Genomic DNA, 15,289 nt, shown 5'->3' with positions numbered 1-15,289 from the left:
TGGGAAGGGAGTAAGAGCTTGGTCCCTGACTCTGGGTCTAGGGGCATAGGGGCTACACACTCAGTCAAGGATCACCAGGGTAACTCTGGGAGGTAGTCCTCCAGGAAGTCTTCCTTCCTTTATTTGTTTGTTTGTTTTGGAAGTCTCTTTATATGTCCTTCCTCTCACGTCAATTGTGGGTTAGACATCTGAGCTTCTGGGATGACTAGCCACAAAGACTGTGCATTCACAATTCTGCAAGATGGTGTGCCATCGACAGATGGAAAATTCAATCATTGCTTTACTGAGGACGGCAAAGGCGCTGGCCAAGATCGTGGATCTTATGTACGTCATACTGCCAAGAGGATTAAGAATGAAGTTTACATTTCAAAAGCAAGAATCATTTTTATTTTCACCTAATACTTCTCATAATACAGTTGCATAGCTAAAATCTATCACTATTGTCATTGTCATGCTGATATGATAAAAATAGTGAATCAAATTGTGGTTGATCAGGTAGATGACAACTTTTAATTGAGTGACAAAATTAAAAATTTTAAGTTTAAGGACCATGGGTAGGCAGTGTTTGTCTACATGTAGAAAAGTTACTCAATGACTCACGTTTGTATCATATATTAACTACTAACACCATGGAGCGCATGACCTGCCTAGGAGGGGGAGGTTGGAAAACAGCCATTCTCAAACTTAGACAGGAGTCAGAATCATCTTTAGGACTCGGTAAAATGCAGGATGCTGGGTCCCACCCCCAAAGTTTCTGGTGCACTCTGACTGGGGTGGAGCCCATGAACCTTCATTTTTAGTAAGTTCTCAAGTGACAATTGTGCTGCTGGTTCAGGGATTACAATTTGAGAACCACATCCCCTCTGTTGACTTAGAACAAACATCCCCTCACTGGCAGCACCTCACTGCCACCTGAGTTGAAATACAGTATAATTAGATTTGTTTTAAATAGGCCACCTTAAGTAGTCAGATTTCCCAACTACTTTTTAGACCAAGAGAGCCATCTCTTAATTATTTCTCTTCTAGAAGAAAAAAAACCACCCAAATAAACCTTAGTGATGGAAGTTGTAAAGAAATATCATAGTTTTTTTAACTGTAAAAATAGATGCCTGTTTCTGATGTCTTAATAAATAGATATTTTAAGACTTCCTTGGTGCTCATCAATTTTTAATAAACAATTAAAAAGTACTGCATATCCATCTAGGTTGGTCTTTCATTGCGACAGTCTTGAGAAGTGATGACCAGCAGGTGGCGCTCAGAGTCAGTTCATGGCGACCCGGATAGGTTGAAAGGCAAAAAAACACCAATGAAGGTGCCTGCTTTAAATCCTCAAAGTAAGGTCCTCTTAACCACTTGTCATAAAATACCTAGAGACACACGTCTGGGAAAATCGAAGTGTCAAGCTCAGCATCTTTGCCACATTTCAAACTAGGTAATTACCTTCTCTCCCAAAGGGAATCTGTTTTATGTATTTGTGTCCTTTCTAGGTTACAGGTTTCCCAAAGGCAATGATCTTGCCTTCCGTTCATTCTATACAATGCTGAAGTGAAATGCACGTTTTACAATAACAATTTAATTATTCTACATCCCTCTGAGCTACATGATGACCTGTTATATAATTGCTAGTAATATAGAAATGTGCCTGCCTCATATAAACCCTAGCAATAAACGTAAGTTTTTATTTGACCTAAAAGTAAATTGCTTACTTACTTCTCCTTTACAATATAAAAAAGCCATTTCCCTGCCATCCCAAATTGTAAGTCATTATCAAATAAACCACACTGCATTTTAGTCTGTCATTTTTATTGTCTGCAGGATTTTTTTTAACTACGCACAACAAATACTTTGATATAATCTAAGATAATAAAATAGCTGAACAACTTTCTTTGTTTTAGATTTACATTTGTATAGAAACAATCTGTGGAACTCCTCACCTCAAAACTAAGGTATCTATAAACAGTGATTCATCAGTGTTGCTTTAAATAATTGGTTGAAAGTCACAGTTCCCATTCTCAACTGAAATGTATCTCCATGCAGTTTCCCTTGGGTCCAAAGCTTAAGGCTTTGGGAAGGTGATCAAGAAAAAAAAAGGATGGCCACTTTCCTGTCCTTCCCTTGTGTGGAGGACAGTGATTGGAACAGGGTGTCATAAAAGTCAGGAAGTAATCAGTTGCACATCTCATGTTTTCAAGAGTCAAAGTCATAACACGTCTTTCTACAACTCCCTATGAGTAGATGTGAAGTCCCATCATGATGGCACAAATGCCCGTCCCCTCCCCAAACGCTCCTTTTTTCACTAATTATGTCAGTTATTATGGGTAGGCTGTGCCCATTGTCCATAAGTTTTTTCTACAGGCTGGTCATTTTGTCACATGTAAGTATCATTCTTTGCATTATGCCACTAAGATGCTGTGTCTTATGCCCAGTGAGGGTCTACCATCCCCTAAGAAATGCTTCATCCCACCCTCAAATCCCCAAAGTGCCTAAGACTGAAGACCCCACGGAGACAGTGACTTCAGTGAAATGCCTCCCCGAAGATGCCTAGATCATCCCGTTGATCTTAGTCCACTCGTAGATGTCCTGTTCACACACTATGTCGGAGTTGATGAGGAGGTATCTGTCGCCCACGCAGAAGTGTTTCTGACAGGCGGCGCATTTGAAACATTCCAGGTGATACACTTTGTCTTTCACCCGCATCGTCATCTCATAGGCACGGATCCGCTTGTCACAGGAGGCACAGAGGCCATCTTGGCCAAAAAGCCTGATGGAAAAAAAAGAAAGAAAAGCTAAGAAGACAATGGCAGAAACACTGGAAGAAGGGGTTGGAGAAGTAGGCTAAATTTTCAAGATGTTAGGATACAAGGAGAGTGGAGCTCAGACACATGGCTGACTTTCTGGTCCTTCCTGCAGAGATAAGCGTACTCTGGGACGAAACTGTCATCGACGGCACTTGTGTCTGGCATAACTAGCCCCTCTTCTGAGCTCTCTCCCTCCTAGAGCATCATTGCCATGCTGCCAGGCCGCCCCAGGCCCTTCCTCTGTGGGAAGATCCAGATGAAGTGATCTAAGAGGGTAGGCATGTATCGTGTGTCCCTTTCCAGGGGGACTTTCATTTTAGAAGAGAAGCTGGAGTGAACCCCTGGAGGGCCCTTTGAGAGGGAACTGCCCAAGAATGGAATGAAACGGGCATCTTTCAGAGGCTCCCCAAATCTGTCATGCCGACAGCCACTCCCCAATTCCAGGGTGGGTCTTGAATTCCTACCAAGGCCACCTCCACCTGATTGCCCACTGGGACCCCGGCTTCTGGAAGGCAGAGGGCGTTGGACAGAAAGCACATGGTGCATGCAGTTGATCATGCCTCAGAGATCTGTAGGACAAATGGCATTGCTCCACATTGAATGGGAGATGTTAATTCAAGGTCTTCTGCCCTGTTGCCATGAATCTTTGGAGAAGCTTCTTTTCTGACATTAAAATCAAGACTCTCCTACGTGTCAGTAGACCAGTCAATGAATATTTCAAGCACTATTCAGCGTCAATGTGGGAAATGCAACACAGTGGTGCCTCAGTGCAGGGGTTCTCAAAGTGTGGCCCTGGGACCACCAGCAGTGGCATCACCTGGGAACTTGTTAGCAATGCGACATCTCGGGTTCTCCTGATTGAGACCCTGTGCGGGGAGCTCCAGAATTCTATGTGCTAACAGATACTTCCAAGTGATTCTGGAAGGTTGGAAATTGGCCGCAAGAGTGGAATAACACAAGCATTGGATTCAGAAGACCCAGATTCAGTCCAGGACTATCCCTGGGTTACTAAGTGACTCGGGGAGACGTCTGATTCCTGGGAGCCCGTGAGCTGGCAGTAAGCATAGCATCTACATCACTCTGCTGTTACAAGGATCAGAGGGCTAAGCCAATGCTGGTGTTCCCAACTGTGCCAGTCTTGCAACAGAAAGTCATTTTCACACATGCCTGTTAATGTGGCGTGCTGGCAGGTCCCTTCCACATAAAAGCTTTAGGACAGTTTTGGGTAAACTCTTGTTCTTATTGTAAGTTTTTATTAACTTCAAAATAGCAGAGATCAAGTTGGTATATTCTGAGAAGTTGTAGGGGAGATAAGGGCAGTTGACAAATTTGGAAACATTCGGGCAAAATTAATGGGATCAAGAAGACGTGGTCTGGTGAGTGGAGCTCCCATTGTGAGAGGCAGGGCCAGCTCATTTCCCTCCGACTCCCGCTTTCCATTGGAAGAGCTCTGAGCGTTTTCAAGGCACCACCTGGGAGCAAACTCATTACTGGGGGAGAACATTTGATCCCAACATAGCAGATGGCGGAGCGGTAGGGAACGGCCACCTTGGAGGTCACAGAGTGGAAAGACCGTTCTGGTTTCCTGACTGTTCAGTAAGTTGAGTTCGGGCCCGAGCAAGGATAAACGACTCACAGAACAGAGTGTGGGAAATGAAGCCAACCGCCTGGGGTGTGTGACCCTTCAGGAAAGAGAGCGTTTATTAAAGGGAAGTCGGGGGTAGATTACAGTACACATCAGGCAGCTAATGAAGGGAAAGATGAAGGAGTAATATTTGGGAGACAAGTTTAGGTCTAGTTAGCATCACCTCTAACAAGCCAGGTGCTCCTGAGTATAGGACTCCAGTCTCCTGGCGTCTGAGTCTTGGGCTGGACAGTAAGGGAAGGGGAAGAGAAGGCGTCTGAGGCCCCCTCCAGCTCAGGTATTCTGAGATTCTATGCAGAGTAAAAATACACTAGGACTTGCCATCTAACTTGAGCATTCACCTCTGGCACTGAGACCCGGGTTCCTTAGGCTGGTGTCCCAGAAGCAGAGCCTGAGGCGAGGAGTTACTGGGGATGTGTTTTAGGGAGCCCTGTTAGGTGGCAAGGAACCCCGGATAGCAGGGGAAGAAGGCAAGCAAAACTGCACATCCGGAGAGTCCCTGGAGGGAAGGGCAGCTCTGGCCCGTGGCAAGGCAACTCTGGGTGTCAGTTCTGTCTCCCGTTTGCCCTAGCTCCGGGCAAGGTTGCTGGGCTTTGCTGCTCCTGCAGGGCCGGTCAATGGTTAAGGTGCTCTTGGGGTCTGGGGGGAGTGGGCCCGCTTCTGGCCCCTAACAGATGCAAGTGCTGACTGGTGACAGCGAAGCCACTGGCGGGTGGTGGGTACCCTGCACACAAGCATTGGTAAAAAGGGACTGGAGGGGATCTGGGCCAACACTCACATTAACAAAGGTTCCCAACAATACGTCAGCTCAGGGGTTAGGCTCTGCACGGTGTCTTGCAAATATCTGAGACTAAACTTATGGAAAAGACTGTAACTGGTGAGTCAGCCATTGCTGAGCCTCAGAGAAGTTATCCCAGTGGGAAGAAGAACTGAACCTCATCACAGGACCCATTTTGTCACTCCTTTTCCAACCACCCCTTTTAAGACACTGCGGATACCTTTCAAATGCATGCAAACAAGTCCATGGCTAAAGGACCATTCCTGAAGAAAAAAAAAAATCTTCTCTGTCAAGAGGTGTCACATCTTAAGCTTTCTCCTGCCTATTTAAATAACAATAATATAAATATTAAAGAATGGCTGGAAACACCCACACTAACACAGTTAATTAACATGTTGCCTAGGAAAGTAGCAGGGAAAAGAATTATTTCATGTCACCAAGACACAAGTTAATTAACATTGGGTTCTCCCAGACTATTTCTTTCTCTCCTTTTTAAAAATGGAAAAGATTAACAAGCCCAGGCAGCACTGGGCTTATTCTTGAATGTTATATAAAACCGGAGAGATAGGGAGAAGCCCGAGCTCTCCTGACCTTACTCTCTCTGCACTTCATTTAATAAGATTCAAATGATTTGACAGGGATGTAGTCAGGGGGCCCAATGGGAATCATTTGCCCGTCTGCTTTCTGCATTGACTTGGCAAACTGGTAGCGAGCAGAATCAGTTCTCTATTTATCCTGGTTCTATTTTCTTGTAACTTACAGGAAATTGACCAAAAATAATAATCATGATCATTGCAAACCCTATTTATTTTCTCCAAACCACCAAATCTGCAAGGACTTTATCAGGGAATTTTTAGGGGAGGGAAGCTTATTCTATCAGTCTCTCGGTAAACAGATAAGCTCCTTCACTCTGGAATTGCCTGCATATTTTTTTTTTTTTTAATGTAAAATGCTCTGCTGCCAGCAGGTTGAGTAGGAAGAGCTGGCCTGGCAGCCAAGGGCACAAGAGTCTAAAGAAGCTTCATGGGGTCGGGTGGTCTTAATGTACGAGGGCTGCCTGCTCCACAGACCCTCTGCCACAGGAAGAGGGCGGAAGCCTGCCAGCTGCGCAGCTGAGCGGATCTGACAGCAGAGGGCACAGAGTTACCTCCATGGCAGCCAATGTGAAACTGGAAATGCTAGAACATTCTGGGCACAGGCGCTCACTGAGTGCCAGAAAATTCACACGGCCAGTAGTGTGTACGACCTGGAGCTCTGGAGATGTCCTCAGCACTCCTCTGAGTATTGCAGGGTCCCTACTGCCCTTCCATTCGCCCACCTCTTTGTTCTTTAGACAGGAAAAGCCTTAATGCTAACATCAGGAGGGCTGGTTAGAAAAGCAGCTAACTTCTATTTGATACTTGTGCGCCAAGTCGAACACACGTATTACCCCGTCTAATCGTCACCTCCTCCCTGGAAGTAGGTATTACTATTATCGCCATTTTACAGATAAGAAAATTGAGGCTTAGAAAGCTAAGGAACCTGCCCCAGGTCACAAAGCGAGAAAGCAACAACAGTGCAGGGACTCAAACCTACAACTGACTGCGGGGCCTTCCTACAGTGACAGTCACAATCTTGAAGTGCCATAGCAGGAACACGCTTTCTAATTTTTAAGTTTCTCCCCACATCGTACTGAAGTCATAGAAAAGAAGACATAATCTATAGGCATGCTGTGAAGCATTAAATGAGCTCCTAAGACCCCTCTCTCAAACTTACAACGTATTCTGAATTTTGTGTTGATCATTCTCCTGGCTTTAAACTATGAGTATTTTACCCCATAGGAATGTATGAAAACATGCTTCTCCAACAGGAAGAAATGCCAGCTGCTTCTCCGCAGGGGGCAGCTGAGCCTCAGCCTCTGCAGCCTGACCTCATTCCGGCAGGTACCGGAGGAGCCAGGAGCCCGGGAGACCCACCCAGACTCAGGCGTCTGTGGACGCCCGGCCTCCCCGCTGAGGGCCCCAAGAGAGTGGCCAGGAGGATACCTGAGATAGTCCCTCCGGCAGAGCTTGCGGCCCAGCTTGTAGTAGAGGCGGCGCCCCACCTCGCCCAGCCGGCACCCGCAGAGGTCACAGCTGAGGCAGTCCTCGTGCCAGTACTGGTCGATGGCCTTCAGGAAGTAGCGGTCCCCGATGTTCTGCTGGCAGCCTCCGCATGTCAGCAGGGACGGGGGGATCTGCAGCACCTCATCCACGGGCTCCCTGGAAAGCAGGTCAAGCGTTAGGGTCAACCTCATTCCGGTGAGACAAGCACCCATGGTCAGGAATCACTCCGGGCTAACTAACGGGGACCCTCGCTCAGCTGTCTCTGGATGACGTAAAGAGAAAGGATGGGACAACGGTCCTCAGGCTGGACTGCAAAGAAGCCCTGCCAACCTTGCGTCAGGACAGGAGACAGCTAGGCCTTCTCTCCGACACCTCTGAGGAAGTAAATGCAGGGCACCCAGAGGTACCCGAGGCAACTGTAGGTGGTGCCGCCCCCCCACCCCAGAACTATTCTCACACCTCGGGTCTCTCTCTCTTTCCCACCCTCCCCTCCTACTCTCCCCATTTCCCCTTCTTTTTCCTCCCCCCACACACAGGACCCAAGCCCACTGCTGAGCCCCAGAGGAGGCTCCTGGACTGGAACAGTTGCTTGCCAGCAGGACAGCCGATTATCTGGAGAGCTAGACCTGCAAATTCCCGATAGAATCCACCTGCCATCCTACCCCAAGCCCTTCCCGTCTGCCCAAAAGCAGAGGTGAGGAAGAAAGAAGAAAGTGACCAAAAATAATTTTAGGTTTCTTTTTCTTTCCAAGATCAAAATCTCATCAGGATATAATAAAAAGTCTCATTATTTTATTTTTATTTTTTACAGAAATTCCTTATCCCATCCTTTTTACCTACCAAATACTGAGAGAAAATTCCCAGGTTTTAGGGCCATGAATAAAGGACATCAACTAGCCCTTCTTTGCATGTGAAATTTTTTACAGCAGCAAAACTGATCTGGATAAAGCTGATTTAGGACAGAAAATGGGGAGAAGGTGATTAATTATTTTCAAGGGAGTGAAGGTAATTAGAGTTTGAACTTTCTATCCAGACAAGTGTTAGCAGGGAGCCCGTGATGCCATGTTCCTTCATTAAAAAGTCATACAGCTTCTGACTTTGCTTAACTTGAATACTTTTGTTTTTATATTTTAAAATAAATGACATTTTTTTGGCAAAAGAAAATAAGGAACGGATGAAGTCTTCATTCTAGCACTAAATGGGACATGGGAAAATCCCAATATCTGTTGATTTGTAACAATTAACAGATGCTTTTTGAACCTTACTCAAACACAAGTCTATTTTAAAAATATCTATTACGTTTTTTAAAAAAAATGGATCTGCTTCCAACTGTGAAATTCCCAAAGGGAATTTCCCCCTGGGTACCTTGAGGGTATAAATCTGTGTCTCCTATTTCTAGCTGGCACTAACTCCCCAGGTGACCTTGTGTCTTGATTGGCCTATGCCCACAGAGCTCAGCACCCATTACACTTAGGAATGAGGAGGCCCAGGGAGCCATTGTTGGTGATACACTCTGACAGCTTCAGGTGACTCTGTCTGAGAAGGAGCAGATGTCTCCTTGTGCATGGATGGAAATACTAAAACCAAACCCACACACTGTAGGTTGAGTATAAGGATCCTCCATGAGATTATCTCCTTTTAGAACAAGGAAATGTGAAACCCAAGCCAGTTTTCTTTTAAAAACTCAAGACTTTAAAACAGTTTTAAGAGTTCACGGAAGCCTGACTTGCTTTTCTTTGTTTCCACAGGTTAGACATGAGGACTTTCACTCTCCCTTCTGAAAAAAAGATAATATCCGCAACATTTATTTTCATGGGCATCACATCAGAATTGCATCTCTTCCCTTTCCACAGCCCCTGGTCTTACGTGGGTCTTTCAAAAACAGTGAGGGAACCTCAACACCGCTGGATGCTCTGAGGCTGACGCTGCCAACCAACTATGAAAAAGGAGAATTTGCCCTTAGCTGGTGCAAAACTGCCTGGCACTAAAATGCTCTCGTTACTCACAGGGAGGTGCTGAGGCCACCAACTGCATGATAAAGAAAACCTGTATGTTCATGAATTCCGGCTGAATGTCTGTCTAAATGTTTCATTTGCATATGCCTAGGCAAGTTTTCATCTGTAATTTGGAGATGCTGATCACACTGACCCAACTTAGCTTTGAGTAAGTACACAATGAAGCATCTGGTAGGACAGTGGTCTGCAGTAGATTTTAAGCAAAAGAGCCACTGTGATGGCGTGAGATAGAAAAGGACAGGATAAGATACCGCCTCTTTCTACCTTTCTATAATTAATGACAATGCTACATCATCTTTGGTGGATGTTGCATGCCAATAACTGAGTGGGATTCACCTTCAAATTAATATTTTATATTCCTCTAGAACCTATCTGAATATTACACCTGAATACACTTCATCCTGCATTTCTGCGATAATTTCTTGACTATTTTCAAGGTTGGGGAGGGTAATGGGCTGCAGCAATTCCTCAACTAGCTGGTCCATCCTCCATTAGAGGCCATCTTCACTGGGCACGGAGGGAAGCACTCGATGGAGGAGTGCATCCTTCAGTGGACGCCTGCTGTGTTATGAGGTTAGGGCCTTTCAATTTTCTAATCTCAGTGAAAAGTCACCAACATTGAACAGAGTGAACTTCCTTCAGGGAACTGAAACCTCCAGATTTATCTTCTAATAAAAGGATTAGTGACTAAGTTTGGCTGATTGAAAAAGCATTAGGCAACAGTTCATCCAGTTCCCTTTTATTGTATTACTGTGGTCTTGCCCAGGCTCTGAAAACTCAAAGCTGAGTTGTAAATCTAGGTTTGTACAAAAAAAGTGAGCAAGCCACCCTTTAAACCCAGTGGCTGGGTATGTATACACGCACACACATGTGTATGTGTATATATATGTATATATAAAGGAATGTTAATTTTCTCCTGAGAATGAATGTAAGGAAGCTGTTTTTTTTTGTTAGAACAAACCTAGCTCCTTACAGAATTGGCGCCTGAACCTTCGAGATTGAATAGTGATGTTTATATCCTCCTTGGATCATGGTACTTCCTGTGTTTTATGAGAACATGCTGAGCTTTTATGCTTGTAACTGAGGGTAAAACCCAGGTATATAAACACCACAGAAGGCTGAAATGGGGAGGGGGACGGAGACTTCAATCAGAAAAGCAAAATTCTTTTAAAGCAGGAAAAGGAAAGAAAACAAAACAAAACAAATGCCTCTTAAAAGCACAAATGGACAAGTCATTAACCAGTTCCTTTGGTCTGTGTAACAAATCCCTTCAAAGGATTAGATGGGGGACTTCAAAGGAATAAAAATTCTCAAAAGCAGACAGCTAATGAATCTTAAAAGGGCATTTGCACTGACGGGGAAAATGGTATTTTAAACAACCCTTTCTTCCAGGTTAACACTAAGGAATGGCTGGAGGTATACAGGGAAACACTTCCAACCAGTAAGAGGCTCCGAAAAACAAATGCGGCAAATTCTCTTTAGAGTTCTTGGTTCTCTGACCCCAAACCCCTTTGAGACTGATAAAAGCTATGAGATTCCGATCCACAGAAAACTTCACCCATACACAAAATGTATACAAACTTTAGAGGTTCATAGGCCCCCATCCGAGGTTCCCGAGGGGCGTGGGTGGTACTTGTATCCAGATTAACTCCAGATTTCGCTGCTCTAAAGTCTCCGGAGGCCAGGGCGAGCTCCGAGGTGGACGCTCGCACCCCCTCCCCTGCCTGTCCCTGGCTGTTTGCTGCTGCTCCCCCTGCGTACCGGGAAGGGGACCCTCGGGGACTCGGAAAGCCTTTTCAGGACCAACGGACAAAGAGAAAGGAGACCGAGAGGGAGCGAGAGGGGAGAAGGAAGCAAAATCAAGCCCTAAACGCTCTTGGTACTGCACCTGCGCGCCTCCGAGCTCTCTCCCGTGCCCGCTTCCTTGTAAACTTTCTGGCCAGAGGTGGCTTTGGGAAGCGTAGCAGTTAGCCGGGCTGACCCCTGTCCCCACTGCCCGCCACCCAGCCCTTTTCCCAGTGCCCCCGGTGCCCCAGTGCCTCAGTTCCACCGTGAGCAAGGGGGAGCCCCGCGTAAAGGCAGAGGGAGCCAAGGGCACCCTGCGGGTGCGCACCTGGAGCTTTCTCACCCGCTGCCTGCGCCACCCGCCGCCCCGGGGCGAGGCCGTGGACCCCGCGGGTGGCAGGGGGCTACACTTACTCAGATGGGTCCAGGCTTTTCCTCTCGATGGCCGAGGACATTGGGGAGGGAGGTGGTGTGCGAGGCGGCGGGGGCGCTCCCTTTGTGGCTCGGGGCTGGCTGGCTGCTGGGGCTCGGACCCCCTCGTGTGCTCGGGCGCCGCCGCAGCTCCTGCGCCTCTTCTTGCTCTGGTGCTCTGGTGGCGAGCTCGCCCCTCCGCGCTCAAGGACAGTCACCGCGCTCCCTTCAAACGCCAAAGAGAGAGAGCGAATCACCGGGCTGTCGGCGCGCCTCGGCCGAGGCGGGGACCGGGGCGCGCAGCCTGTGCCCGGGCGGCTGCAGCTGCTGCTGCTCAGGACTTAACCTTCCATCCCGGTCCCGCCGCCGCCACCACTGCCACCGCCGCCGCCGCCCGGTCCGGCTCAGCTCGCGCCCTGTCGCCCACTCCGCGCCGCCGGCGGGGTCCTGAGTCCCTCGCACCTTCCCCCGGGGTCACGGTGCGCAGCTCGCCGTCGCCGAGGGCGGGGAGGGGGCGGCCTGGGGGCGGGGAGGGGACGGTGCCTCTCTCCCCCGGCTCCCTCCTCTCTCGGGAAGGTCTATTTTCGCTCAGCTTCCCTCTGTCTCTGGTTTCATTTCCTTTTCCTGATCACGATTCAAATACAATAGAAGGAAATCACATTTAAAGAGACAGCTGCCCGGTACCCCCCAACCTCGTTTTTTTTTTCCCCCTTCCCCTTTTTTTTCCTAATGGGGCTCCTGACTATTTGCAATACAAACAGCAGCAGCACCAGCAGCAGCAGGACAGACTTGGCTTCTTAAAGGGGCCAGCGTCGGGGACAAGGGAGAGTCGCTCAGTGAACACCTCTCCTTGGAGAGGCGGCTGCTTTGCCTCTCATCATTCTCAGGGTTTCCCCTCTTCGGCGCTTCCCTTTTGGTTAACTAAGGCTGAAAGTAACCAGCAGGCTGCTCAAAGAAGGAAGAAAAGGCAAGAATGTGAAATAAGCACGTACAGAAAGGCAAGCGTTCCCAGTGGCTTTCGTGCCCGTCCGGGGTTCGAGGTCTTAGGTGCGCGGGGATGCTCGGCACAGCGCGGCTCTGCTGGCTGCGGGCTTGTGACCGCGCTCCAGAGAGGCGACTGGAGCTGTGCGCGCAGGGACCGCACGGGCCGCGTGCGCCTGAGCAGTGCTAGGGTAGCTGATCCCAGGGGGAGGGTGGTTGGGAGGGACCACGCTGATCTCGTCTCCTCTCCATCTGCTGGGGGCAGAATTCCCTCCTTCAGCATCTTTCAAAAATCGGACTCCTGCGGTTAAACTGGCCCCCTGTAAAGTGTCGAGAATACTCTGCACAGAGAAAGTGCCTTTCCAGTGATCAAGAGCAATGATCAAGGGACCATTTGGCCCTGGGTCAAGGAAAGCGAAAAAAGCCAGGCTTGATTTTGGAATTCAGGTTGCCCCTCCAACCTCAAGGGCAAATTCTACGAGGAAGGAGGTACCGAGGGGGGAGGAGGAGGCTAATCGTCTGCCCTTCTTTAGAGAAAAACTTTAGGTCCCTTAGGCTTGATCAGAGTTCCTTGAAAATGACTACATTTAGAAATGACTACTAAAGCCCTATTTGTACATGATGCCAGTCACAAGTCTTGTAAAGAGGAAACTACGAGTACTTTCAGACTCTGTAGGTCTTTTTATGAACAGTCTGGATCATGGTGATAGACATTTTACTCTCATTTTAAAGACGGCATCGAAGGAAGGGCCTGGATGAGTTCACCTTGAAATTTTGTGATTGAAATTAGAAGTGAGTTCCTAGACACTTCATTTTCCCTTTTCAGAGCCAAACCCTCACTAACTTTTCACAAGTATAACCAAGTTTACTGCTACCTGCATGCTCTTATCATTCCCTTGTCTCATGTCCAAAAAGAAAACCCCTAGAATTTTTAGGCGAGCCTATATTATGTGATAAACATGTAACCTACCACCCTCAATCAGAAATGAAAATAAACATATAGGTTGTGATAGGCAGTTTCCATCCTACAGCCAGTCAGTGTGCTGGTTCAATGCCAGGACTTTAGAATTGGACTACCTGAGCATGACTTAGGCTCTTGTTTAACAGCTAGCGTGGCCTAGAAAAGTTCCTTAAGCTGGGGAGGCAGTATTGGGCCATGGCTCCTGCATTCCAACCCATCATTTCCCACCAGTCTTAACCTGGGCTCTCAGCAGGGATCGACATTCCCAGGATCCTCACCTATAAAATAAGAACGCCAGACCTAGCACATCAGTTGTGAGGATTAAATGAGTGAATGCATGCAAGGTATGGCACATAGATGTTTGGTGGGTGGGGGTAATAACAGATAAAAGATTCAATGCCTGGAAAGCGCTTGGCATATATTAAGTGCTCATAAATGGCAGCTGCTATGTTATAGCAAAAACGTCATTGGGAGAATTTAAAAAGAATTTGAATCTAGCAATTCTATTTCTGGGTATTTATCCAAAGAAAAGAAAAACAGCAAGTCAAAAAGATATATGCACCCCCCCCCCCATGTTCACTGCAGCCTTATTTACAATAGCCAAGATGTGGAAACGATCTTAAGTGTCTATCAAAAGATGCATAAAGAAAATTATATATATAGTGGAATATTAGTCAGCCCTAAAAAGGGAGATTCTGCTGCCTGACCTGTGGTGGCGCAGTGGATAAAGTGTCGACCTGGCAATACTGAGGTCACCGGTTGGAAACCCTGGGCTTGCCTGGTCAAGGCACATATGGGAGTTGATGCTTCCAGCTCCTCCCCCCTTCTCTCTCTCTGTCTCTCTCTCTCCTCTCTAAAAATAAATAAAAAAATTTAAAAAAAAAGGGAGATCCTGCCACTTGTGACCATTTCAGTTTGAGAAGGTTATGCTAAGTGAAATAAGTCAGCCGCAGGAAGACAAGTAGTGTATGATCTCACTTATAAGTAGAATCTTAAAAACAAAACCGGAAAAACCTAATTCATAAATATAGAGAACAGACTTGTGGTTGCTAGTGTGTGTGTGTGTGGGGGGGTGGAGTGTGAGTTAACTGTGTCAAAAGGTACCAACTTTCAACTATAAAATAAGTAAGTTCTAAGTTCTGAGTATGTAATGTACAGCATGGTGACTATAGTTAATAATACTGTCTTGCATGTTTGAAAGTTGCTGAGAGAGAACTTAAAAGTCCTCATCATAGAAAAAAATTGTGTAACTGTGTTTAATAACACGTTAACTGAACTTATTGTGGTGATCGTTTCACAACATATACAAATATTGAATCATTATGTCGTACACCTGAAACTAATGTTACATGTCAATTATACCTGATAAATAAAGAAATAAATAAGCAAAGCTTGAAATTAAATTTGAAGATAAAAATTTCCCACCCAAATTAAAAACAATTTTGTTTTTAAAAAGCAAGCAGCGTCATTTCACCTCACCTCCTATTGCTGTTCAAAAAACATAAGCATGCTCCATTTTAATGTGCACTACCTGTGACTACATGATACGCTTGCAACTGCTTGCTTTTATTAAACCTGAGAAGCTGCTGCCTTCCTGGCTACTGTTTTGCATGAGGCTCAAGTCAGTTGTTAAAATAAATATATCCTTGGGTTCCAGGAGGTAACCTCTGAATGGCCAACTCTGGGGCATAAAATTTCCTTTGAATAATATGCTTCTGTTTTGACCTGAGTGTGTAAAGAAAGAGTGATTACTGCCTGGGACTTTGGGTCAGTTTCTTATCTTTCACAACTCTTTGGGGAGAACTTCCTTAGAGAAAGTGAATATTTGAAA

General features: G+C 46.5%; 1 protein-coding gene across 2 annotated transcripts in view; it reads right to left on the bottom strand.

Moving 5' to 3' along the window:
- Window positions 1-1,154: 1,154 nt before the first annotated feature.
- The window catches only part of LMO2 (LIM domain only 2), a 31,824-nt gene continuing 17,689 nt past the window's right edge, over window positions 1,155-15,289 (bottom strand). Inside the window, exons 1-4 of one of the 2 annotated variants that reach the window (XM_066363490.1) lie at window positions 11,863-12,017; window positions 11,520-11,742; window positions 7,246-7,461; window positions 1,156-2,761 (exon numbers count right to left, since the gene is read on the bottom strand). In XM_066363490.1, coding sequence (XP_066219587.1) covers window positions 2,542-2,761; window positions 7,246-7,461; window positions 11,520-11,742; window positions 11,863-11,869 — 666 coding nt within the window. In that variant the 5' untranslated portion in view covers window positions 11,870-12,017 and the 3' untranslated portion in view covers window positions 1,156-2,541. Of the gene's footprint in view, window positions 2,762-7,245; window positions 7,462-11,519; window positions 11,743-11,862; window positions 12,018-15,289 lie in introns of those variants that run through there. The other variant, XM_066363499.1, reaches the window with a different exon arrangement.

The sequence above is a fragment of the Saccopteryx leptura genome, chromosome 1 (genome assembly GCF_036850995.1).
Source record: "Saccopteryx leptura isolate mSacLep1 chromosome 1, mSacLep1_pri_phased_curated, whole genome shotgun sequence".
Classification (NCBI taxonomy): domain Eukaryota; kingdom Metazoa; phylum Chordata; class Mammalia; order Chiroptera; family Emballonuridae; genus Saccopteryx; species Saccopteryx leptura.
This window is presented reverse-complemented; position numbering and strand designations above follow the sequence as displayed.